Consider the following 26,966-nt stretch of genomic DNA (forward strand, 5'->3'; position numbering starts at 1 on the left):
AAATACCTCAGAACCATGGAAAAGGTTTTGCTTTCAAGGTTCAAGATTCTTCATAAGCTCCCTAAGAAATAGTGTCCATTCTCTTACATGCAAAATGTCGGGCATCGTCAAACATGTGCGCAGAAGAGATAACAGTGCCAGAAATAGTGTCGGCCCGACTGGGACGTCTCACTTGTGTGTGTGTGTGTGTGTGTGTGCGTGTGTGTGCGTGTGTTTCCACATGTGCAGCAGAGGTGGCAAAATTTAATTGGGACTGAGCACGTCGTGCAATAGCAACGCTGTCCCAGATGGTGTCACCTTAGCGCAAGCGTTTAAAATTACTTCTCTCCTCTTGAGGGAGAATTAACCCTCCATCCCTGGATGATAAAAAAAATAAAATAAAAAAAAATCTTCTTAAAGCAGCAGCACAGATTGCATCCACGCGAGCGAGCGAGAGGAAGATCTGTGTGGTTGATCACCGCAAGTGCCACGCTATGACTGAGAAAGGTAGTCAGTTTAACGTGTTACTCAGGAGCTCGGATGAGAAATATATATTTATAGGCTTGTTGCTTGTGACATTTCAGTTGCCGCTGAGGTTTGCACAGAAGAGATGAGCGGGAAACTGACGCGATGGCTTCACAGGGCTCGATGCAAGTAATTTATGGAAGTAAAAGTAGGCCTGCGTTACACCAATAAAACTGCAAGACATTGAAGGTGATTTTGGCAAAGTACTCGGCCTGCTGTTTTAAACTGATAAAATCCTCTTTGTCAGATTCATCAATAATATTAAATGATCTGAAGTCTAGTTTTTGAACATTCACAGTCATTTAATTAGGCTAAGTGGGCTATTAATGGCATTTTCTCAGTAGGATTGAACCGAAATTTACGGGGTGTCGTTGATTCATCTGGAATATTTATACTATAATATCAACAATATTGTTGCTATAACAGTTTCATTGTGTTTTTAAGCATAACTTTGGATTTAAAATAGGCTTAGTTATACTAAAATTAGTTTTTTTTTAAATGCAGACAAATGAATGTAGGATGTTGAAGTTGTGCAAATAAAGTAGGTGCCAATAAAACCACTTGATCCAACCTTGATTTGAAGTGTCACACTGAGAATTAAGGGGGCGTGCACGCGTTATCCATCAGACCTGATTGTTGCTGCCAAGTAATGCATCCCCCTTTTTTTATTTAAGTTCAGGTCATTATGAAATGTATGAAATTCACCCAGTTTGAATGTGTTATCCGACAGATGTACTTGTTCTCAAATAATTCGTATCTTCCTTTTTCGAACATTTCTGATCCGCAGGTCGTCACTCTGCTCAACACCTGACATCTTCAACATCACTACACCCAACCGCATCGGCACCATTGTTTAGGTGTATATATTTGTTTCTCAGCTCTCTATATATATATGTCTATTTATGTTTTTAAATGTCTTTTTATGTCTGTCTGGTTTTTTTTTTGGTTTTTTTTTAAACCTTAGAAAGAAGCTTCAACCGGAGTCAAATTCCTTGTATGTGTAAAACATAACTGGCCAACAATTCTGATTCTGATTCTGATTATGTGGGTGATTCATACCGGACCTTTAAAAAAAAAAAAATTAAAAAAAACTAAAAACAAACTACATTACCCAGGGTGCACTGCGAAGGTCACCTGTTCACTTTGGACCGTTTAGTTTGCTCTGTGATTCCGGCAGGTAAACACGCCAACATGATAACAAGGGCATTTTGTTGTTGTTGTTTGTTTTTTGTGCAGTCCTTTCTGTCCTCTTCAAACAGCGCTCATTAGAGCAGGACAAGACTTTAGCAGGACCGGAAGTAACAGCTAACCTCAAAGGCACCAATGGAAGTTCACTGCTGAACACTGCATCCTGTTTGTGGTCAGTAGATGTAACAGTGTTATAATAAGATAACGGTTATTGGTCCATATTTAACCAACAAATTGTCATTGTTTTAATTTGAGTATGTCGAGTCCTCTAAAGCCAATTTTGTTTATATATCCCCATTTTAGATGGAACAAGAATAAGAGTCGGCCAAAGCGCCGCACATCCTTAAAGGAAAAACTTTGATGCCATTAATATACATGAATAATAATAATAATGTTAACTTTATTTGTGTAGCGCCTTTCATTCAAGAAATGCAGCTCAAAGTGCTTTACAGCAAGAAAATGTTACGCAGTGTTTCACATCAAAACAGATATAAAGGAACATATCAAAATATAGAGAAATGAAATGCAGGAGAACAGATGAAAGGTGACACTTTTTTGTTCTTATAATGGCAGAAACTGTAAACTATTAAATAAGTGGTCCACTGCTGCCACTATATATATATATATATATATGTATATATATATATATATATATATATATATATATATATATATATATATGTATCTCTCATCTCTCCGGTCATCTGAATGCCATTTCTTGCACCGTGCTACAGGTGCAGTCCATCATATCAGATCTTCTCTGTTTTCTGTGCGGCAGCTTGTTCCGTCACCAAAAATTGACAGCTGAGTGTGACAGAAATCCAAATTCCTCATCTCTTTTTTTTCTCTCTCCTCTACGCCACATCATTTCATCGCCCTCGTTCTGCTGCCGCCAGCACATTCTCCGCTGGATGTGGTTCGATTGCAGAGAGGGCACAACAGCACTGCATCAGCACGCGTGTGTGTGTGTGTGTGTGTGTGTGTGTGTGTGTGTGTGTGTGTGTGTGTGTGTGTGTGTGTGTGTGTGTGTGTGTGTGTGTGTCTTGAGTTTCTGGGTTTGAGGTTCTGTAAAGTCAGTAAATGAAAAAAACTTTTAAAAATAGCTTGAAAACAATTAAGACATTATTCCCCTGAGCCAATTTTGAGATCATATCAGTATAAGCTGGCTGTAATTCCTTCACAGTGGTGTTTGGAGCTTTACATTTATTAGTTAGTTATCGCGAGATTTGGGGCTACACAGGTGCGAGACTTTGAGGTCAGACAGATGCTACCTTCAAAGGCTGTGAGAATTTTTTTTTTTTTTTTTTTACTGAAACCCCACACAAACTAACTCCTCCACAACAAAGTAATAGTAATTAAATTAACATGACACGAGATATAACGATTATAACGGTGGGCTTTTATTCTGAAATGAAACACTTAAATTACAAGAATTAGTATGAGTATCATCATCCAACATCCCACTATTGATTTTTTTTTTATTAGTTGGTAGTTAATTTTGCATTCAGAATCTTTCTCAAGTAAAATATAGCAAAATAACTATTCAGGTTGTGAGTTGTGACCGTCATAAGTGATTGAAGTGGTCAAATGAATAAAAAAATATATTTCATAGTTTAAATAAAATGGCCACATTAATGCTTATCATTATAAATGAAGCTCAGTTCGAGCAATGAGATTTCCTGTACGGTATTTGGGCCACCGCCATCTGTTCCGAGTGCATCGCGCGTGGTGCAGCACAATTGCGTCACCGCCCGCTCAGATCTGCCCATTTGTGAAATTGAAAACGGGGAAGTCGGAGTTTCCGCGATGCATTTGAAGGCAACTGAGAGAGAGAGAGAGAGAGAGAGAGAGAGAGAGAGAGAGAGAGAGAGATTCGTTCATCAGCGCTTTTTTTTTTTTTTTTTTTTTCCGTTTTCTGGCTGCTCGCTCTGCCTCCTCTGTCGTGTCACCGGACAAAAAAAAAAAAAAAAAAAAAAGAGGAAGGAATATGGTTTCGTCTGACGCGCCTCCCGTTTCAGCGCTGCTGTAGCGGATCTGTAGCGCGAGCAGGAGGCAAGGGGCTCGGTCCGGCGCAAACCCCCCTCTTATTACCTGAGACAACCACCTTCCCCCGTTACCGACCCGCCCGCAGGAGCGCTGCCAGCACACCGGGACACATAAATGGGTGAGATGCGACGCTATTCTTTGTGCTTCTATTTTGGAGAAAGGCCCCCCCCCCCCACCAAAAAAAAAAAAAAAGCCTCCAAAGCGCATCTGGATGGGCAGGAATCAACGCCCGGTCCAGATGCGCGCAGGGTTCAGCCTCTCTCGCTCTCTCTCCTTCCTCCCTCCTCCTCCCCACCTCACCTCTCGCCTGACGTCGCCTCCTACATAGCGGAGCTGCCTCGGGGACCGCGGGGCTTGGCGTTTTTTTTGGGGGGGGGGGGGGTTGTTTTTTTTTTGGTCGCACATTTCTCTCTTCTCCCCCCCCCCCCCCTCTCCTCCCCACCCGTCCGTGTTTTTAGTTCATGATTTAGAAAGAAGCCGCGCGCGCGTGGGTGTGCGGAGTGTCCGCGCGGATTGCGATTTGAAGGGAAAGCGGCCGGGCTCGCGTTGATGAGTTGCAGATGTTGACACGTTTACATTCACTCTCGTGTCCGCGTCCCATTGTGCTACACGGTGTTTTGACTCTTCTCTCCAGCTCGCTGCCGCTGTGGAGAAGAAGCAGGCCCGGCTGTTTCTCGGCAGCGCCATCGTTTCCCACGGCCCCGCGCCGCTGCACCGCAAGCGCGTGACTATTAATTGGTTGCAGATTCGGTGGTGCGAGGAGGCTGATCGATCGATTAGGTGCTGTAAATATGCTGATTGTCTCACTGGGACGTCACTCATTGCAGGGGCTTGAGGTTTGATTCCCCCACCCCCACCCACCCTTTCTTTCTTTCTTTCTTTCTTTCTTTCTTTCTTTCTTTCTCTCTTTCTCTCTTTCTCTCTTTCCCGTGCTACTTTTAATCTGCAGGCTACAATTCATTTCTCTGCAAAGGAGCACGTGACCGGAAAGTGACTGATTGACAGATTGATGAATGCTTTAGGATAATGATCAATAATGAAGATGTTTATTGGTTGCAGCCCTTGTTCAAATATATTCTGTTTCTGTTGCGTGCATGCTTTCTACTGATGTAAACAATGCAGGCCAACCTCGGGGAAACTTCACACACACACACACACACACACACACACACACACACACACACACACACACACACACACACACACACACACACACACACACACACAACTGTCAGTGCTGGATTATCCACAGGCAATCAGAGGCCTCAGATTCCCTCAGTCTATATAGGCTGTCGTGATTAAATTAAATTAAATTAAATTAAATGCAAATGTTTTGTGAATATTCACCACTCAAGTACAAAATTAGCTGAAATGGAAATTACGGGGGCGTTTAAACACGTCCCACGTGTGATCTGAACCTCCTGTAAAAGCATAGTTATTTTAGGCTACCTTCAGTGTTTAGCATCAACATCCTGCTTTCCTTAATTTGATGAAATGTCACAGGGTGAATAAACACGGGAGTTGGGTTGTGTACGAGAGGAGAAGTTACCACACTTAAAAATCCCCAGGTTAAACTTTGGGTCAACTTATTCCACCACCAGTCGGGTATTATGTTGTGCATTCAATATAAAACTAACTTAACTGTCGTGTCATTTACCCAAACTCAAATTAAAAACAAAGCTCAAGTTTGACCTTTTAACCTGCCACCAAATTTACCATTAATTGTACACGATGATACACGTGTGACATCTTAAGCATTTCCACAATATTAACAATCAGGTATAGATTGTGATATTTAAGTTAATAAAAAAAAAAAGAGTTTGCAACATTTTTTTTTAGCTTGGATAAATGACCCAATAGTTAAGAAACACAAACACCGGGGCATTCGAATCTCCTCCTCTTGGTTTCATATTGACCCGAAATGGATTTGTTGTTCAGTGGACCAAAACTTTGTGTTTCAACAAGCACGATGGTCATAAAGTTTGAGGAACATCTGATTTAATCAACATTTCTAGGACAGGAATAAAAAAAAAAAAAAAAAAAATAGTTATATTTACTGAAATGGATCGTATAGATGAACCTGTAAAGTGGCAGTGAGTGTATTTAGAGACAACAAACAAAGAAACCTTTAATTGAATGACCCATTTTATGTTATTTTACATTAAACTGAAGTGAAAGGGTACGTTGTGTTCATCCATTTTTACGCTCTTATAGGCCTATTTTATTGTTTCAGGTCATTTCTTTGCTTGTTCCCGGAGATAAGATGCAGAATAAAACACACTTGCTCCGATAGCTTTCTGTAATTTGCTGCAAGTGTTGGCGTTGAAAGTGAAAGGTGCATTTTACAGACCGAGACTTTCCATTTTCCACAAGCAAATACCACGTCTACGTACAGGAACATGTTACAGTAGTAAAGAAGTTTCACTTTTCTCACCTGAAACCAATAAAAACTTTTTGCTTTTGCTGCCAACACCTCTCTCGCTGCCTACACTGAAAGCCTTCAGATGAACACACACAAGTTCTCACATGGGGATTATTACCAGGAGGGTTTTTTTTTTTTTGGGGGGGGGGGGGTGTCCTGAGAATTAGAAATAGCCCGTATAAAACTTATCGTTAGTTGTATTTATTTTTGAGTCGCCCCGCAGCAGAGCGGAGAGAGCGGCTGGAATCTTTTCCTTTTTTAAAGTGGGAGAATTTTGCTGAAGCCTGATATCCGGTCCACGGTGGGAGTGGGTGGCTGTGACTCCCAGTGGGCTCCGGTCCAGTGCCAAATGGTTTTTTTTGTGTATTTTTTTCTTTACAGACAGAAACACACGCAGCTGCTTTTAACATCAGCAGCAACAGCGAGCCCCAAAACTCACCCGCAACTTAAACACGGCTCAGCGAGATGTCAGCAGAGTTCAGTGTGTATATGTGTGTGTGTGTGTGTGTGTGTGTGTGTGTGTGTGTGTGTGTGTGTGTGTGTGTGTGTGTAGCCCCCCCCCCGCCCCCCTTATCTAAACTGCCTGCAGCTGTTCGGAGGACGCTGCAGGCCTCATCTTGGTTCCTGTTCGAGTGTGTGTGTGTGTGTGTGTGTGTGTGTGTGTGTGTGTGTGTGTGTGTGTGTGTGTGTGTGTGTGTGTGTGTGTGTGTGTGTGTGTTTCTTGACCACTTGAGTGGGAGTTTTGTTTTGTCTGCAGGCTTTCAAATATTCCGTCTCCTGTCGTCTCCATGGTTCCTACCTGTCTTTTTTTAGTCCTGCAAAAGACGCGTACCACCAATGGAAGCGATGTGTAAGAGCCTCAGCTATTGGTTCATCTTTTATTATGAAACAGGAAGTCGCGTAAAACCCCGCTAGCTACTACCCAACGACCAAAAGTCACGTTATTACTTTATTTACTGTCATTTAAGGTACAAATAAGTTGCAAATCTTCAAATGTGCTCAGTCAGATCCAATAAATATTTGACATTTGTTGCTAAAAAAAATGTGTTCGTCGATTTTCTTTCAATGCCGTCTGCTTTGTGTAAACTCGTATTCGGTCGACTCGGCTTTTTTTTTTTTTTTTTTCGGTCTCTGGCGGAGGCCCGTCTCGGCGTGAACGTTTGTGTCACTTCTAACACGGTGACTCGGCGATGCGCGGCGCCACAAGCTGTCGTCCTCCTTCCTCGGCGGGTTTGCGTGTGTCGCCGATGGACGTGGGCGGTGGGGTTGGACCCCGCGGTGTGCCGTCCCGCTCTGCCACTCAGACGTACTGTAGTGTGTGTGTGTGTGTGTGTGTGTGTGTGTGTGTGTGTGTGTGTGTGTGTGTGTGTGAGAGAGACTCAAACTGCCACGGGCGATCGGCTCACCGTTAGCTCACTCCTCCTCACACAAGTCACAAAACGAGAACGCAAAGAGAAGAGGTAAAAAAACAAAACAAAGGGTCTTTGTGCCACGTCGCTGTCTCATCTGCTACTTAATCTCTGCTGCTATCTGCAGCCAGAATCACATCCTTCCCGCCTGATGCTTCGTCTGATATCGACGTCTTTCCTCCCGCTCTGACCTTCCCGGCTTCAACTCGCCCTGAAGAAGTGCTCTCGTCCGGCCGCGGTGTGCGTTCAGAACGACGTACTTACATTGTGTGAAGGAGGGTTTTATTTTTTTTTATTTTTTTGGTGGAAGGGAGCTCCCGTGTCTGAGTCATAGCTACCCCTCTTTTACTGTTGTTCCCATGGTTACCACCTCCCCGAAACTTCCCCTCCCCGGCCCCCCTTTCAACGTTAGCTGCCCACACAGTTCAGAGGAGGATCAGGCCTCGGCGGGAGGGTTAGCGCCGAGAAAGCTGCACGTCATATGACACGTTCAGTACATTTAATTTTTTTTTTTTTTTTTTTAAAGCATTAGCGGCAGCACGGGGTTGTTTGTGTGGGTGATGGTTTGTGGGGTGTTCAGACAGATGAAAGCAACAGACGGCGTGTTTGCATGTGTTTTATTTATTTATTTATTTTTTTGATCAGTGGTGTTTTTACCTCGAGGCTTTTGTTTTGACACCAATTGCAGATTTTTTTTTTTTCCTGCTACTACGAAGCATAAATTAGAGGGGCCATATTGTATGAATTCAGATTTCAGAGTGAGGGGGAAAAAAAACTAAAACGTTTCATGGGTTGAGTTGTTTTTCTCCGCATCTCTTTTCACTCTGTAGATGACGACAGACCATCTCTCAAACTCCATGCACGGTTCTTGCTTTGTCAAAAAAAAAAAAAAAAAGGTTCAGAGACCGCTCCTGTCGGTGTGCGGAGCAGGAAGGAAACTACCACCTTTGTGATCGACGCCCGTTTCACCACCGTTTTTGCGTCTGAAATCTGAGCAGGAATCACACAAGATTCGATCTTGTGTCATATTTCTGGGGAACAAAAAAAAAAAAAAAAAAAAAAGGAAGTTGCAGAGGACCGAATATCGTAAGTAGACGTTATGGGAGGCTCCTGGGATCGAGTGGTTGCGGGTTGAGAAACTTTTTTCAACACGCTGTGAGTTGGCGTGGTGGAGAAACCGAGTGCCACTCGGGGTCGTTTACGTCCAACGTTTTCCCCCTCAGAACGTCAAGACTAGAACTCGGCGTTGACCGTCTGACCCTCGGAGACAAATTCACGCTGCACAACCCAGCAAAGGTAAAAAAAAAAAACACAAAAAAACCCCCACCTGGTTGCTCCTGACCTGACGCACCTTTCCTTGGACCGTGACTTTCCTTCGGCCCCTCAAAAACAGCTCGCTGCTTCATTCCTCCGGGCTTCCCGATGCGTAAAATTGCAACTGTTCACGTACTCGGTCGTCACAAACGACGTGCGGTACTCGCGAAGATCTTGCTCCCGCATCACGGACCCGTCTCGAAACTTGTTGATGGACCTCTGGTGTGATGAATCTTTGAGATTGTCTGTGAAGCGCTGTGCTCCTGGTACGGACAGGGGGGGGCTAAAGCAAGCTGAACAGGCCAGAGAAGCGTAGCAGTATGTAAACAAAAAGGAAGATAAGGAAGAACACTAGCAGATAGTTCACACCAGTACAAACAATGCAGCTTTTAAAAAAAATGTTTGAAATCGACATGGATTTGCTGTCGGCGTTCGTTGGAGCAACTCGCCCTGATTTGTTCCCAAGAAAACTGGACACCTTTTAATTCCTTCTGCCAGATTGTACGACGGTGCTTTGAAGTGAAAAATACAATGGTTTGTTTGTGTTGTTCCTCTTTCACTTCCAGCTGAACCGACGAATAAAAGCCACACAGGCGTGTAACTGTAAACCACCGGGAAGGGAAAAAAAAAACCAACAATACGGAACAATACGACACCTCTGCAGCGTTGTGACCTTTTTTTTTTAAAAACGTTTTTTTTTTACTGCAGTTCGTTGTAACACAGCGACTCTCTCTGCACACAGTGGAGGCCGTGGTGGAGTTCGACTATGAGGCGCAGCAGGACGACGAGTTGAGCCTGACGGTGGGCGACATCATCGTGAGCATACGGCGGGACGATGGCGGCTGGTGGGAGGGCGAGCTGGGCGGACGCAGGGGGCTGTTCCCGGATAACTTTGTCAGGGTGAGTAATCGCGGACGATCCCCGCCTCATTTTATTTTCTGACTGCAAAAAAAAAACAGAAAACAACCAACAAGGCCTTCTACAAATAGCCGCCGGGCAAACGCGTAGTTGTGGTTTCGTTCGGGGTGTTTGTGAGTGTGTGTGTGTGATTTCCTTTTGCTATGTTAGTGCATGAAAACACCTTCGTTCACAGGTGAGAGTCTGCTAACCGGGGTCATACTTCAGTCTTTGAGTATTTGTTTTATAATGCGAGGTGAGCTCAATTTAGGATCGCCGTTCGATCCAAGTAAGAAACAAGACGGAGGCTGTGTTTGTGGTTGGAATTTGACATTCAAAAAAAAAAAAAAAAAGATTGATTGACTCTACAGGAAACCAAAAGGATCTCACGCCCTCTACTGATATTTAACTTGGTTGCATTTTTTTTTTTCCTTAACCACTAACATACTGTAAAACATTTGCTCTCTCTGGTAGTGCACACATAGCACGTTGTTAATATTCACACGCCTCGTTCCCACGGTGGAAGCGGCTGCTCCATTTTAATTTGTCACCAGATTGAGAGTCAGAAGCCCAATTCTGCGTTTTCCCTCCGATGGTCCGCCTGCCTTAAAACAACAACGTGGTGAGGCGTTGTCCTCGTACGACTGTTGTCCTAAGAAGCCCGAATGTACTTTATTTGCAATTTTTGATTTGTGGAACGTTCTGTCGTAGAAGTAAAATGCGTTTTTTTTTTGTTTTGTGTGTGTGTGTGTGTGTGTGTGTGTGTTTTTTTTTGTGGTTGTTGATTTTGAAGAGTACGTCACGGCAGTTTCGTGTAAGAATTCAAATCCAATAAAAAGAAATCAGTGGAGATGCGACTTTAGAGAGTAAAATAAAAGTCTTATGACAGCGACTCGGTGACAATGACGTTGTTGAAGCTCTGAGAAATGAAGCACAACTGTATCATCCTTTTTTTCTTTTGTTGTTGTTGTCACATTAGTACCAAAAGAGCCTCTTCAGTGAATGCGTCACCCTCGGCAACCGTTCAGAAAACAGATACAGCCTGGTCCCGGTACCGGCACCTCCAGGTGTTGAAAGGGTTAATCCATTTGGAATTGGATTAATTGGTAGCATAGTGGATAATACATTATCAGACTCGTGATGGACAGTTGTTTTTTTTTGTTTTTTTTTATATCGAAGGATTAAAATCGATGCAGCAGAACCAGAAATATATATTTTTTTCCCTTCCAGCTCGACCACCAGTCAGAGATTCAGCTGTGTTTAATGTTTGTAGCAGTAAAGCTGCAGATGTCTGCTAATCTCACATATTTTGTCGTCTTCAGAAGCAACCGGCGATGACTCAAGCGAGGCGGTTTAGCCTTAATAAAAAACGTTTTTATCACATATGTAGTCGCACTGCACAAGAGAGCTCCTCTTTGGGTAACAACTTTAGAAAATAAATAAGTGCTTGCAGCTTCTCCAACTTAAATATGAGCCAGTTTTCATCAACTTCCGTGTGAATTGTCTTCGATGTTTGACCGCCGCTCAGACAGTTTTCACTCGTTTTGAATGACTAACCAATTGAGGAAACGACTTGTCAGATTGTGCTCGGTTCCTGTTTTCTTTCTGTGGTGCATCGAGTGTCTGCAGGGCAGCTCCGAGGGCCCAGTTTCACACCTTCAGGTCGGCTGGTGTCTTTGCAGCAGATGTTGACATGAAGATTGAGTGTCACAAAGGACCTTTTGATAAACTTGAGTTGTAAAAGTTTGCGGTGACCAGAAGAGGGAAGTTTGATCTTGTTCGCCGCCGTCGTGAGGTGGAAGTAGACACAACCAAAAGGCAACACGACACACTTTGACAACGTGAAAAGAAGGCCAGCTATTGTCGGGCTGCTTGCTGCGCAGCCAGGCTTCATTTGTGCTGACTGAATGTCACCGCTCGCATTCACTGTCAGAGCCGGACAATGGGCCTGCGTGTGTGTGTGTGTGTGTGTGTGTGTGTGTGTGTGTGTGTGTGTGTGTGTGTGTGTGTGTGTGTGTGTGTGTGTGTGTGTGTGTGTCTGTGAGTGTGTGTCTGTGTCTGTGTCTGTGTGTGTGAGTAATGTAGTCATACCAGACTGGTCTGTCACAAGACTGCAGTTATGGGAATCAGTGACATTAAGCTTTGCAATGCTGATGTGTGTGTGTGTGTGTGTGTGTGTGTGTGTGTGTGTGTGTGTGTGTGTGTGTGTGTGTGTGTGTGTGTGTGTGTGTGTGTGTGTGTGTGTGTGTGTGTGTGTGTGTGTGTGTGTCTAGGAAGTGGGGGATGTGGACAAGCGGGTCCAAGAGGTGACAGGAAGTGATGGTATGCAGGGAGACTCTTTTGGATTTCACGAGACAGCGAGCTACTTACGCCGGCTTATTCAAGGTGCATCAGCTGGTGTGTGATGTTTTTTAGTTTTTTTTTAATGTGATGGACGACATCAGTGATTCGCTGCTCAACCAACAAGCTGAACTGAAAACGCATTAGTCAGAAGGGAAAAGCTCAGTTCTCTCAAAAAACAAACATTTGACACATATTTATCATTTACATCAAATTCTGTTGAGCTGATGTCAACTACTGTCTGTCAGGAACAAGAGATCTCCATGTGGTTGGTACGTTATTAATCAGTTTATTGAACACGAAAAGGAAAACACAATAAAAGATATAGACAATAAAAACATCATTAAGACGAAAATACAACAATTAATCTAAAGGTTATAGATCATGTTCAAAAGGAGTAGAAACAAGTTCAACAACTATTCTAGTCCTGCCTCCTAATACTCATCATATATTGACAACAGACAATAAAGTTCCCTTTCACAACACCTCAACCCCTTTAAACGAAACAAACAAGGACATAATACACCAAAACAAATATCAACTAAAGTGGATTTATTTGTATGGCACCTTTCACAGATATAACATCTGCTATAAATCTCAATAAAAATCTGCTGTAAAAAAAAGTGCTTCACATCAATAAAACAGCATATGTCCACAAACAGCACGACGCTAGACCTTTAAAGTAACAGCAGCGACAGACGAGGAGTCAGACAGCAGAACGAGTGCAGAAGCACTGAACGCTGGTGGAAAAACAAGCCCCTAAACGGTTATAAATAAAATGGAGAAGCTCTATAGAAAGGCTAACCAACAGCCCGTCTGAAAAAAACAAGTTTTGAAATGCATCACAAGTCCACTAACTGAGGAACAAAACAAAATTAAAACTGCAAGCAGTGCTATACGGGCCCTCGCACTCTGCGCGCCGCACGTAGGTGAAACTAGGTGCCGGAGCGACGCCCATTGACAAAGTCGAACGAATGTCTCAATATATCATCAACTACATGTTTTGGTTATTGTGACCCGACTTTACGTTCATGTGGTCAACCAGCTCGACGTAGAATGTGAATGTATGAAAAGTGTCATTTCCAGTGGCCAACAGGGGGCGCTATGACTATTTTGAAGATTTAATCCCAAACATGTTTTCTATCCATAGAAACTAAATTCAAGTCGGTGCGACAAAATCCCTCGGAGGAGTTCGTCAAAAGTACGTGTAAGAATCGCCCATGATTGAAAATGGTGGACTTCCTGTCGAGTTGACGTAACGGTGCGATGTAACTTTTTTGTGCGTCTCGGTGTGATACACGTGTCCACCGGATTTCGCGAATTTAGGTAAACGTGGCCGCCGGGGCATCTCTTTAGGGGGCGCTCTCGAGCCGTTTGGCCACGCCCACTCGCGACTCCACTAGAATACGACATTTTTCACCGGGAGACATATGCGTATCCACGTTCATGAGTTTTTGAATATGATAAAGCCTCCAAAAAGGCAAATCACTTTACGTAAGAATAATAAGGAACGAGAAAAATAAAAATAATTCCTTGAATAACAAAAGGGCTTTCGCACCATCGGTGCTCGGGCCCTAAATATCCATCCACGTTAAAATAGGAGCGTCGCAAAAGAGGAAACTTTAGGGTAGCTTCACCGGGGAATCGTTCAGGGCCGCCTTAACTACAAACTTCACCGAGGAGGAAAGTTTTCAGCCTCGTCTTACAAGTAAAGAAGGGTGTCTGCTTCCTGAACTAAAACTGGGCGCCGGTTCCACAAGACAGGAGCTTTAAAACTCTGGGGGGGATCACAATGATAAAACAATGTTGTTCAGTAAAATAGAACAAACACCAGGAATAAAAACAAGAATTAAAACTCAAAAACCTGCTAACTCCCGTCAGGACTCTCATTTGGGATTTTTTTTTTTTTTTTTTTAAAGAGGTGTTGGCACATCCTGTCCACGAGGAATCACAGAAGTCCAACCAGGAAGAACCAAACGCATGGACTCGTTGTTGGCACCGCAGTGAGGCAGGATGTTCCTGATTTTAGACAATATTCGTCAGGTGAAGGAAAGCAGTCCGAGAGACTCGCTTTGTTCGTGAATTAAAGGACAAAAACGCAGTCAAACAGTAACCGTCGAGGTTCCTCGTGGTTGGACTTGAAGGCCGAGTTTGGAGAATTAATCTCTTGTATTTTTTTTCCAACTCGCCCAAAAATATTCAGTTTACTGTTTAAAAAAAAAAAAAAAAAAAGCCATTCGAGAAGCAGTGACAGATAACTTTTGGTATTTTTCCTTCCAAAAAACATGATTTAATTATGACTCGGCTGCTAATTGTATTTTCTATTTATTGAATAATTTGCTGATCAATGCAGCTCGTTTTCCGTCTAAGAGAAGCAGCTGCTTGAATTGGTTGAACGTCGCTCCTGACTCTTCGCCGTGGTGGAGGATATCCTGTTAATGGGAAGTGCTGCAGTCATGTGACATCTGTTCATTATAGATAATGCAAATCAGTGTCACATGCTTGGATTTGACTTTTTTATTTTTTTATTTTTTACAGTTATTCCTTAAGAAAAAGTCTCGAGTCACCGAGGAGAGCCGGCTGCGTGTATTTAATGTGCTTTTATTTTGAAAATGAACGGAGCTCGGACGTTTTGTACTTTGGTGGCAACAATTACTGATCGGACTGTTTATTAGTCTGAAAAAACACCAGAAAATACGAACGGATTCACAGATCTGAACAGTCCAAACCTTGCAAATATACAAAAAAATACAAGAGTCTGAGAACCTTTTATCCATCAGATGTTCGGCAACAAAATGTTTGCAAGTAAATCTTCCGTTAATTAATCTGTGAATTCTGTCGATTGCTTTTAAACTCTGAATTTGAACCACGATACTTGTTCATATCCTCTTAGAAAAACCTTCGTAGCTCGCCGCCAGCTGGCGTAAATACTTTTATTTCAAGGAGTAAATTTATCCATTAAAGGCTCAAAGTTATTGACTTTGTATTTTATGAGAGATGATTGATGCTTTTTAAATGGGACTCGGTTGGAGCCAACATCCAGACGTTGTAAAGCTTGACAGAGACTTCCTCGAGAAAACTTGGAAGCTGGACCTTCTGCAAAGTACTGAGCTAAGAGTCTGAACACTTTCTAAACAAGAGATTTCAGCTCAGATTTTAAATAGATTATTGAAAAAAAATTGTTTCAAAGCATGTTGTTGTTTTTTTTGCATTGCTTGTTGAGTGTATGTAGCTTGATTGGGGGTGTGTGTGTTGGTGGGGTGGGGGGGTGAAAAGTGGCAAATATTTTCCTTTGTGCAACAAATGTTTGAACTCGGTCCACATTGACTGTGCATCGGTGCGACCGGCGAACACAGTTGCACAATAAGTGCAGAGTGTATTTACAGGAGAGGAAATAATATTTTGCGTCACCGTTCCTCTGCATTTCACAATGATCCGTTTCCTCCTCCTCCTCCTCCTCCTCCTCCTCTATGTGCTGTACGTCGGGGTTGTTTTTGAGGGCTCTCCGGATTGTTTTGCGAGAGGAGAAAGGCCAGAGGTCGCCTGATAGCGTTGCAGCGTGTTTTTAAAGCAGGCCGCCGCTTGTCTGTCCGTCTCTTTACACGTCACACAGACAGAAACCCGCCGCGGATGAGGCCCGCGTACACGATGCAGGTGTTTCCTGTTCAGATGTGGTGAATCACGTCGTCTTCCTCTGCTTGATTTTCCTTTTTTTTTTTGTTCCCCCTCCCCCCACCTCCCCCACCTCCCCCTCGCCCCCCTTCAGCCGAGGAGGGGGAGCGGCGGCAGAGCGGCGACTGCCGTCCAAGTCGTAACAAAAGCCCCCCCAAAGAAACAGCAGCTCCGTGTTTCATTTCCAACATTTCCGAACATTCATTATTCAAACAAAGGCAGATGTACGCTACGTTTTTTTTTTTTTTTTTTAATCCTCATAGAGTTTTATGTTTCATTGCTCTTTTTTTTTTTTTTTTTTTCTTCTTTTTTTTTTTTTTTGCGCCAAGCCAAACGACGAGCAAACAACCGGCGCCTCCTTTTCGCTGCACAAAAGAAAAAAGGAAGCCGCAGGCTAACAAATGGCTGCTGTGGGTATTTGCGTAGGCTGCGCCGGTGCAGAGCCTCCAACTGAAAAATTGGAGTTTATTTTTTTAAAATTTTCACCAGTTAGTCTCTTGTTTCTGAATGAGTGTGTGTGTGTGTGTGTGTGTGTGTGTGTGTGTGTGTGTGTGTGTGTGTGTGTGTGTGTGTGTGTGTGTGCGCGTGTGCTTCTGTCACACAGCCTCCCTCTCTGCCTGCAGGATCGATGTCGACATTAACGCTGCATTAGCCTACTTAACAAACCGCAAACCCTAAATGCTGAAGGGGAAGTCGGCCGTTTTGGATGAAGCTCGGGGGGGGGGGGGGGGGCGACGATAGCCGAGCCGTTAAGCGGTCAGACGCCCTCGGCGGCGAGTTCACGGGTTTGATTCACAGCCTTTGGAGCTTTATGTCATTTCACTTTTTCTCGTTCGTGTTTTACCTTCTCGCGTCGTTGTCAGATAAAAGCAGAAGATCATTTTTTTTAAAAATAATTTCTTTTTTTTTTTTTTAATAAACTGGTTGTCTGTCTCCTTCAACCGAGTCCAGTTACAGTTTGAATCCTCGTCCATTCGGACTCGTATCGCACGCGTCGCGAAGACTGTTTGAGCAGTTCGGCCAAAGAAATCTGATTCTGGTAGAAGACGAAGCTGTTGCCATGACAGCGGATGCTTTCAAACTGATAAAAAATATATATATAATACATATCTATATATATGGCAAAGAAGCTACAAATTCTAAAATGCTGTCAGTTTGACAACAGCAACATTCAGTCTCCGATTCGGCGTCCAAACCAAACTGAAATACGACCACGGTCTGAGTTATGGTGTTGAATAACAGACACACAAGTCATTTCTTTTTACAGAACATTATGATGTCACAGTGAAGTTGACCTTTTAAGCTTTTGGATGTACGATGTCCTCCCTTCATCATTTTGTCCTCATTAGACCTTTTGCTGTAAATTGTTGAGTTACGGCCGCAGATGTGTTGTGTGAGGTCAGAGTGACCTTTGACCTCTAAATTGTTTTGTTTGTACAAAAACAGGGTTGCGGTTTAAAACGGGATAAACAGAAACAAAAAACAAGCGGATGAAAACCTCCTGTTCCTTTCCATATTAATACAGGTGTATTTATACAGAGGAAAAAGAAAAGGCAGGAGATGTAACGCTGGAGAGTCTTATTTGAGAGGGGGGGGGGGGGGGGGACAACAACCTCGTTTTGCTTTTTAATCTTTCCACTTCCTGCTGGAAGAAGAGCGTCTAAACCACACGTCGGATTTTAATCGGCCTCTCGGCTACGGCGGGTGTCGGCGTCTCGTTCTCTGCAGAGGGCCGAACGTTTGGTGTCGGGGGGGATCGGAGGGGGGGGGGGGGGGGGTTGCGTTATCATCACCAATCATCACGGTGACCTCGGCGTCGCGTCTCGTCGTTTGGTCGCTCCTAAAAAAAAATAATAATAAAAAAAAATTTAAAAAATCGCCTCGAACGAGCTTCGTCTTGTCTGTTGAGGAAAAACGTCTCCTCTCGTTTGGTATTTTTGGATCTCGGAGGCTCATTAAGGCTTTCGCGCCAACACCAGGGCGATACGCGAGCGGAGTGTGTGTGTGTGTGTGTGTGTGTGTGTGTGTGTGTGTGTGTGTGTGTGTGTGTGTGTGTGTGTGTGTGTGTGTGTGTGTGTGTGAGTCAGTGCACCCGGGACCCCGTCTGCTTCACTGGGCTGCGTTCGCCACAGGCCAAGGCCTTATGAAACAGTGTCATGATGAATGCGGTCGGGGAGATGGGAAGCATCACGTCGAGTTTTTCTAGATCTCTCGTGGAGGAGTGTGTGTGTGTGTGTGTGTGTGTGTGTGTGTGTGTGTGTGTGTGTGTGTGTGTGTGTGTGCGTGCGAGCGTGTGCGTTCCTGTTCGCCGTCTCCTCGTGCGCCCGCTTGTTGATCCTTCTGTCGTTTTTTTTGTTTTTTTTCCTTCATCGGTTTCGCATGCCATCTTGTGATTCTCTTCTGCGAGCGAGAGTCACGGGGACGGAGGGAAAGGCTGCGGACGTGAAGGAGAGACGGGGGAGGGACGACGTGGGGACGGGGGACGGGCTTTCTGTTTGTGTTTGTGTCCGACCGTTAAGAGCCGGCGCAGGTAAACAGTCGGGGTCGCGCCGAGGCCGCCGCTCCGCAGCAGAGCGGCGAAATACAGCTGGAACTCAGACGATTTGCAACAAATACTTAAGCTGGTTCATAAATAACCTCCAAACCTCCAGGTTTATATACAAACCCAGATCCTGTCCATTCGTTTATATCCCGAGGGATCATGAACAGCGGGACATACTCGAGTCAGCGTCGCATGATTCCTGTCCAAAAACACCACAAGGATTTGAGGTTGCATTCGTTTTTTTTTTTTTTTTTATTTCTTCAAATTAACTCCTTTTTTCGGTCTTTTGATTGAGTTCAAATTGCATCGCTAACATTTTAGCCCCATGTTTTAAGTCAATTTTGGTTTATTGTGTGACTGTATTTAGTTGTTTTTTTTTTACATCTTAAAAGGAATCCAAATCCGTTATTTTTACAAGTGAACTTTAGCAGTAAGAGGTACAACTTTGCCCCCCCCCAAAAAAAAACCAACCTGCCAACTGCTTCAAGAAATGACGCCGCAAAGAGCCTCATATTCTTTTCGAATTCTTTTATGCTCTTTTTGAGCGCCACTCTGAAAGATAAATTGCTCTTTAATAAAGTTCGTATTTAGACTGATTCGCAGACTTTAGTCATCATGAGGTCATCAGTTCTCAGTGGAAAATGCAGTTTGATGAAATGATAAAAATAAATAAAAAAAATGTCACTATCAAATGCGTAAATTAATCCATTCCTCCTTTTATATGTTCTGAAGCTCAAAATGCTCCACCACTCGTCTTATTCTCACCTGGACCTCCTACCCTCTTTCACACCTCTCCCGCCATCCTTCCTCGCCCCCACACCTCCTCCTCTTCCTCCTCTTCCTCTACTCATCACCTCCTCTGCTTCATTTTGTAGGAGATTAAGAAAGAGGGGAAGAGGGACGGCGGACAGGCGAGCATGATCAGATCTGACCTTTCCAACGGCAGGGCCAGCCCCGTGTCCGACCCCGGCGTGCGACCGGGCCGGAAAGGTACTCGGCCTCCGGCGCGCACACACACACACACACACACACACACACACACACACACACACACACACACACACACACACACACACACACACACACACACACACACAGTCAGTCAGTCAGTCTCATACATTCATACAGTGTGGTCATTAGGTAGCTTTGAGTCATGAGGCTTAAACATAGATCCTATTAGTGCGAGGAAGGATTTGGGTCAGGCGATCGTTCGCCATTCTGCTGCGAACGCGTCATTCACGTGCTAAACGCCCGCTACATGCACGGCTGAGGTCAGAGGGGAACATCGTGTTTCCATACAACCGGAGTCAGCGGGCGACCGGTGTATTGACATCACAAAAAAAGGGTTACTTAACGGTTCCCGCAGGTACCGACATCTGTGTCTAATGACTGTTAACATTCATTGTTTAGTAGTCGAGTGACTTTAAAGAGGTGAAAAACGACCACAGAGAGATTCGAAAAGATGAACGGAGGACCAAAAAGAGATCCAGAGTGACTACACAGAGGTAAAGAGTGACCACAAAAAGATGCGAAATAAAAAGAAACAGATGCAAAATTACTACAAATAGATGCAAAATATAAACACAGAGATGCAAAATGACCACAAGGACTTGAAAAAAGACAACAAATAGACATAAAACAACCACTAAAAGTTGCAAAATGACCACAGAGGGACACGATGTCACTGCAGGGAATCAAAACAGTTACAAAATTATACAAAACAACCACAAAAAGAAATAGAGACCCGACGGCTGAGAAAAGAGACACGGTATGACTACATGGCTCGTTTCCTCAATTTTACAAATAGCAGCTATTTCGAGATATTATTTAAAATTACAATTCTGAAAGTTATGATTTGGCTGACTACACTGTAATTATTAATGATAACGCCAGGGCTTTAAATTTAGCGCAGACTTTATTAATGTGCCCCTTCTTGTTGAAAATGACACCCGAGTCTGACGCTTCCATTCAAAAGGGTGTAAACCCCCATGTCCTGTACTTGACTGGTAATGACCCGTAAAAAAAAAAAAAAGATGAAGAAGAGGGACATCTTGTGGTCGAAGAAGGAACTGCAGGGTCACGTCTTAATGCCCCAGCTGCTGTGAAATGAGTCACGAGTAATGAGCAGGCTAATCGAGTGTTGAGACAAACAACTGTTTGGTGTCAGCGCTGGTTAGACTGTCCTCTGACATCAGAGGGGTCAAAGGTCAGCGTGTCAGGCTTCCGCCACCAGCATTTTTTTTAATAGGTCAGCAAACACCGGCTCGCTCACTGCAAGGCACGGAGTATGGATAAGAGTGTGAGCTCATTATGCCATACGCAAGCCCAAAATATGTTTACACATAAACTGTGTGTGTGTGTGTGTGTGTGTGTGTGTGTGTGTGTGTGTGTGTTTACCTGTATACGTGTGTGTTACAGGAGACCAAATCCGTAAACGCAGATGTAAGGCTGCGTTCAGCTACGTGCCCCAGCATGAAGACGAGCTGGAGTTGAAATTAGGAGACGTCATTGAGATTATAGCAGAGGTGAGGCTGATTTTTATTTTTATTACATTTTTTTTCACCCCATTTCAAACCTGAGAAAAGACGAGAGATAAGATCAGAGAGCAAAAAATAAATAAATCACCCCCAAAATAACACAGACATGTCTTTTTGGTACATTTATCAGCAGCTTCATAATGATGCGTTTGATCCATAAATTGACATTAAGTCACTTAAAGTCACAGATTAGAGGCAGATATGAGTTTGTTGCAGATATGTCAGCTAATAAAATTTTTAATTTTTTTTTTTAAATAAAGTGGAATTTTGAACTCTTTTTTGTTTTGTTTTTAAAGCTCTAAATTATCCTTTTTTTTTAAATAAAATGTTGAAGTTATGACAAAAAAAGTAAAAATATATATATATTTTTTAAATGTCAAATTTTGACATATGTTATTTTGGCTTTCACATATTTTTTTTTTTTCATAAGAAAAAACATCATAGTTACAAGATCAAAACAGAAAAATGCTGATGATGCTTTTATGTCAGTCAAGCCTGACGTTTTTCTTTTCAGCTCCATTTACAATACGACAAAAGGGAAAATACAACTTTTAAACACAAACGCAGCATATAGAGTCACGCAGTGCACAGAGGAGCAGCGCACTAGCAGCAAAACATATTTTTTTTAATTAAAAGTTACAATTATGACATAAAAAGTCAAATTCTTAAAACATAAATTGAGTATTTTACCTGTACGAGTATTTATGTGAACTACGTGTGTCGTCCATGTTGTGTGTCTGTGTGTGTGCGCTCAGGTAGAGGAAGGCTGGTGGGAGGGAAGTCTTCACGGCAAGACGGGAATGTTCCCCTCCAACTTCACCAAAGAGATCCTGAACGAGTCGGACGCGGCCTCCGTGGACACGCCCACCTCGGGGGAGGAGCTCCGCGGTGGCCGCACCAGTGAGTGTCAGCCAATCAGGTGGTGGTGGTGGTGGTGGGGGGGGGGTAAAAAAAAACCACCACCATGATGTAAAAAAAGGAAAAAAAACTCTTAATATTTTACGAAATCGATCTAAAATGGTGTGTGTGTGTGTGTGTGTGTGTGTGTGTGTGTGTGTGTGTGTGTGTGTGTGTGTGTGTGTGTGTGTGTGTGTGTGTGTGTGTAGATAAGGACAGCCCCGGTAGTGAAAGTGACGGAGCGGACAGTCGGTCAGAAAGCGGGTCAGAAATCCAACCCAAGAAGGTAATCGATCGAGTCCTAACGCGAATGTATTCTGTACGTTCTGCTCTTTACAGCATTCATCTATAGTTCACTGAATTAACCTCCAGGGGGGGGGGGGCGTCAACAATGTGTGACCTTTGTGACCTCTAGTATCGCTGACCGTTTCATTTCTTCAGAAACCAACCAGCTGAAATGACTTGTGTCAATTTGCTGAGTGACATAAAATTCATTGGAAACGAAAGGAAAGTCTTTTCTAAGCAAACGTGCCTGAAATGTTCTGATCCGAGCCTCTCAAATGTGAATGTTTTCTGTGCTAGAAAAATCCAAATTTTAGAGGGTTTGATTTTTAAATAAAGGAATTTGAATATATTAACTACTGCTTTAGGCAATTATTCTTTTTTTTTTCAACCACCAATTATTTGATTATTAAAAAAAATTGTTGGTTGCACACACAATGACTTGCCTGAGTTTTTTTTTTTTTCTGGTTTGATTACTTGATACAAATGAAAAGCATAACTTTACAACAAATGAGTCCAATATACACTAAACAATTCAGGTGGTAAGACTCTCGACTCTCCAGCAGCAGCAGCGGGACTCAGCCGTCCGATGTGTTCGACAGACCCGTAAACGCGGCGTTACAATCGTCGGGCGGACCGAAGATAAAACGCGCGGATGTCTTTCCAAATCCCGCCGAGACATGAATCCCGTAATCCTCAATATGTTCTTGAGGTGATAGCCGGCTGACTTTGCAATTGTCTTCGTGTCTCGAGTCCGCGACTCCACCCGAGATTTCCAGCTCGCTCTTAACTTCCCGATCGAAAGTAGACGCTAAACTTTCACTCGTTCTTGTTTTTGTTTTTTCTCCAGAAGAAATGACTTCTTCTCTCTATTTTTTTTTTTTTTTTTTTTTTACCTCCGTTTAATAGAAGAAAAATCCGGCAAATCGAATTCAAAGCACCGACCCAGAACTCGTATGAGATTACAGTCGTTTGGTGATATGGTTATGTAAAATTGAACTCGTTTTTAGGAATACGTGGACAGAAGAAAAACCTTAAGGCATTTGATGACATCACCATGTAATTCTGTCTTAAGAGGTCGTCTGTCATTTCACATATTTCTGAGATCAGTTTGACTTTTATGTTTCCTCAAAGTCGCCCCGGAGACAAAGCTAAGCTGTCTTTTCAGCCATATATTTTGGCAACATTGAGTCCATAACATACGATTATGATGCAGCAGCTACAAACTTCACATGGACATCCTGAAAAGGGAGCTGTTTGGTAGTTACTGGTTTTTTTTTGGGTGGACGGATCCTTTAAATTCTCTGCGTCATTTCAGGTCCGCGGGTTTGGTTTTGGTGACATCTTCAAAGACCAGCCCATCAAGCTCAGACCTCGCTCTATGGACATGGACTCAGAGGACAAGGTGAGTCACACCACACACACACACACACACACACACACACATTACATTGACGTGCGTTTATTTCCTTGAGACTCATCCAAACCTTAAACCGAGTCGCCACCCCAACATCTTCCGATTTAACACTTCGAAGACTTTGTTTTTGTCCTTAAAAGATAGTTGAGTCCCCACAAAACGTGACTGTATGAATAGATGTATGTCCCAAACAACATTCGTAATACAAGCACACACACACACACACACACACACACACACACACACACACACACACACACACACACACACACACACACACACACACACACACACACACACACTCGAATTCTTCTTTCTACATTTTTTGAGACCACAATCATTGTATTGTACCTAGTGAGGGAAGGAAGTCCCAGCCTTGGCTCCTCCCCTTCCTCTGTTTCTATTTTACAGCACAGGAAGTGGTCTTTACACACACACACACACACACACACACACACACACACACACACACACACACACACACACACACTGACACACATCCTGCAGGGATTTGACAAGTAAAGCAGAAGTGAGAGCCCTTGCAGGGCAGAGAGAGAGAGAGAGGGAGGGAGGGAGAGAGCGAGAGGGGAGGTGACAGAGGTTTACAGTATTGTGCTGCTGGCTGAAGCTGATGTAGCAAAAGCTTCGTCTGAGTGTAACTGGAAACACGGGAGAGGACGGTAGGGTCGAGTTTTCCTCCTTTGTATTTGGTTTTTTTTCCAGCCTACTGATGTATTTCCTTTGAATCCTTCATCCATCTCTTCCTTGTGGAGTTGAAATGCTCAAAAGGTGGCAGAAGGTTTCTGTGGAGGTTTGTGTGCAGCTGTCAAGACTCAAAGTAGCAAGTTTTGTAATTTAATTTTTTTTTTTTTTAAATTTAAAATGAAGAGACCAAAGCACCATTTCAGAGAATTTTTCTTTTTACTGTGAATTTTTTTTTTTTTTTTTTTTACGGGGAAATGCCAAGTGCTGTTGGGTATTTTGGGCATGTAAGTAGTTTACAGAAATGAGATTAAAAGAGCAATTCACCAAATTTTCCAAAGCTGCTGAGAATGACTTTGGCTTAACAAAATCCTGTTGATAAGCAGTTTTTTTTCTTATTTTAATTATGACATAAAGGTAAAAATAAGTAATACGAGTTTTAAGTATCTGCTGAAGGTTAAAAACACCTTTTTAAGTTGCTGTTTTTAACCACCTAGAATAAATTTTCTGCCGTTAAAGTCATACAGTTTTCAAATATGACACTAAAGGGTTAGTTCACAAAAATTACTAACGCAATAAAACCCGTTTACTCCTCGTGGTGTCTGGCAATGTTGAAACTCTTGATTTTGTCTGATTTTTAAGGGTCAGTTCACTCAAATTTAAAAGGCAGAAATCAAAACTGTCCCTTTAATATCACAAACAATTTATCAACATACATTTCGTCTGGACTTGAAGAAAAACCTGAAAGGACATATTTCACCTCGAAGAAACACAAAAGTCTCTCATTTTTATGCTCCTTTCACTTTTATTTTGTTATTTAAATAAAACACCTGTACAAACATATGCTTTCTGCATGAACGAGCTTACACCAAAGTGGAAACTCTGGTGTCACCTTCTGGGGAACCGCAACACCAGAAACTCTCCTTCACGAGTAAAAAAAAAAAAAAAGAAAGAAAATGAATTAAGTGGGTTCAAAGAAGCTGCAGTTAAAGAGTCCAAAACGTCTTTTAAAGAAAGCCCCTGCTGGTCATCAAAGCTCCCCCGCAGACGTAGTGTGTGTGTGTGTGTGTGTGTGTGTGTGTGTGTGTGTGTGTGTGTGTGTGTGTGTGTGTGTGTGTGTGTGTGTGTGTGTGTGTGTGTGTGTGTGTGTGTGTGTGTGTGTGTGTGTCTGAAGGATGTTTGTGCGCCCGTCCCGCTGAGTGGGAAGCTGTTATGCTGCTTTAACGGTTGAGACGAGTCTCTCTGCTCCCTAATGAGGCTCCGGAGGAGGTGACAGGAGAGCGTCTCCGTCCGGCTGAGTCACACCAAGCCACGTCTACTTTATGACTGAACTGGAAGATCAGCTGCCTCATGTGTGTGTGTGTGTGTGTGTGTGTGTGTGACACATAGTGACGAAACGCTCGCAGTTTAAGGCTGATAATTAAAAGTTTGGGTTTTTATCTTCTGCAAGCCGGCAAAAAAGGAGAAGTTTTCTGTGTTTGTTCCACTTTTTTATTTCTTTTTTTAACTTCGCAGTGACTTTTGAGTCACTGTGGCTGCTCGGTTTACAGTAAAGGTTGTGCGAAGTGATGCGTTGAGTCATCTCGTGATCCACCTCATCAAGGCCTCTTCTACAGTAGGATGAACTCTGAGACACGCCATGAGGAATTCACACACTGAACGACTGAAATATAGTTTTTATCCAACTCTCCACACAAATGCGACATTATTCTTCACCAAAAACAAAACAAAACAAAACAGTCATCAAATCATCTCTACGTGCTCGACACGACTTCCGATTGTTCGAGTTTGCTCTCGTCGCCGTGGAAACGACTAGACAGACAGCCGAGTGTTTCCTGCCGCCGGTCTCATCTCGCTCTGCAGGTGGAGATCTGGTTTACGGTGTTAAAACTGCAGGATGTGCAGTAAATCCAGCTCCAAGCAGAATTTCCACTTTTAACTCGTGATTCTGCATGAAATATGAACTTTTGTTGCTCAGAATTGAGATCACGATTCTCTCTCACGGTTTTATTTCAATATATGAAGGTTTTTTTTTTCCTGGTTTCTGCTGCTCTGCGTTAGGTGCACTGTGTTGGCATTTGAAACGGGAGGGGGAGGGGGAGGGGGAGGGGTGGGGGGGTGGGGGTTAGGAGCGCTTGTTTTAATGCAGCTGATGTCCCGAATGAAAATGCAGCAGAATCGTGAGATTTTGATGCAATTATTGAGTTAACTTGAGCATAACACGGTGATGTATAGTTTTTTTTTTCAAATGTGGCATCCTGTGCTTCTCTGCTAATGTGTTGTGAGTTTGGGTGTCCCACTTCACCCGTTAGTGGGTTTTTTTGTCCCACGATTTGAGACGATGTCCCGCAGCTTACTGAAAACCTCACTTATATTTTGTGGTTTTTTTTTTATGTTCTAAGTTGAATCGACATCAACATTTTGTAGACTTCCTCTCAAGCTTCGGTGTCCCACATAAAACACCGTCGTCTCTGCCCCACATTCGGTGAGCTGGAGTCTGAATAATTCATGAGTTTGCTGTGTTTTCATATGTTCCAATTTGTGATTTATGGTCAGAATAATATGCTCACCCCTCTATATGATAAAGGCTGTGTGTGTGTGTGTGTGTGTGTGTGTGTGTGTGTGTGTGTGTGTGCGCGTGTGTGTGTGTGGTATGGATTTCTAATTTAATTCAGTTGAATTCGTTTAAAAAAATAATATTGAGGATAAGAGGTCATGTGAGGTGTGTCCGTCACTAACAAACGCTGAAGTCGTTTTATTATGAAAAGAAAAAAAGAAAAAAAAGTGATAGCTGGAC

At 43.1% G+C, this 26,966-nt stretch overlaps 1 protein-coding gene across 6 annotated transcripts in view; it reads left to right on the forward strand.

Moving 5' to 3' along the window:
* The first annotated feature begins 3,636 nt into the window (after positions 1-3,636).
* sh3kbp1 (SH3-domain kinase binding protein 1) overlaps positions 3,637-26,966 on the forward strand; it is a 31,205-nt gene continuing 7,875 nt past the window's right edge. For 3 of the 6 annotated variants that reach the window (XM_069696491.1, XM_069696492.1, XM_069696495.1), the window contains exons 1-7: positions 3,638-3,856; positions 9,626-9,783; positions 19,210-19,324; positions 20,753-20,859; positions 21,627-21,771; positions 21,978-22,054; positions 23,369-23,455. In XM_069696491.1, the coding sequence (XP_069552592.1) occupies positions 3,853-3,856; positions 9,626-9,783; positions 19,210-19,324; positions 20,753-20,859; positions 21,627-21,771; positions 21,978-22,054; positions 23,369-23,455 (693 nt within the window). In that variant the 5' untranslated portion in view covers positions 3,638-3,852. Of the gene's footprint in view, positions 3,857-7,883; positions 8,866-9,625; positions 9,784-19,209; positions 19,325-20,752; positions 20,860-21,626; positions 21,772-21,977; positions 22,055-23,368; positions 23,456-26,966 lie in introns of those variants that run through there. The other 3 variants (XM_069696490.1, XM_069696493.1, XM_069696494.1) reach the window with 3 other exon arrangements.

This window comes from Brachyistius frenatus, unplaced genomic scaffold (genome assembly GCF_029030835.1).
Source record: "Brachyistius frenatus isolate BFR_SWC_R1_liver_20210118 unplaced genomic scaffold, ASM2903083v1 Contig_21, whole genome shotgun sequence".
Classification (NCBI taxonomy): domain Eukaryota; kingdom Metazoa; phylum Chordata; class Actinopteri; family Embiotocidae; genus Brachyistius; species Brachyistius frenatus.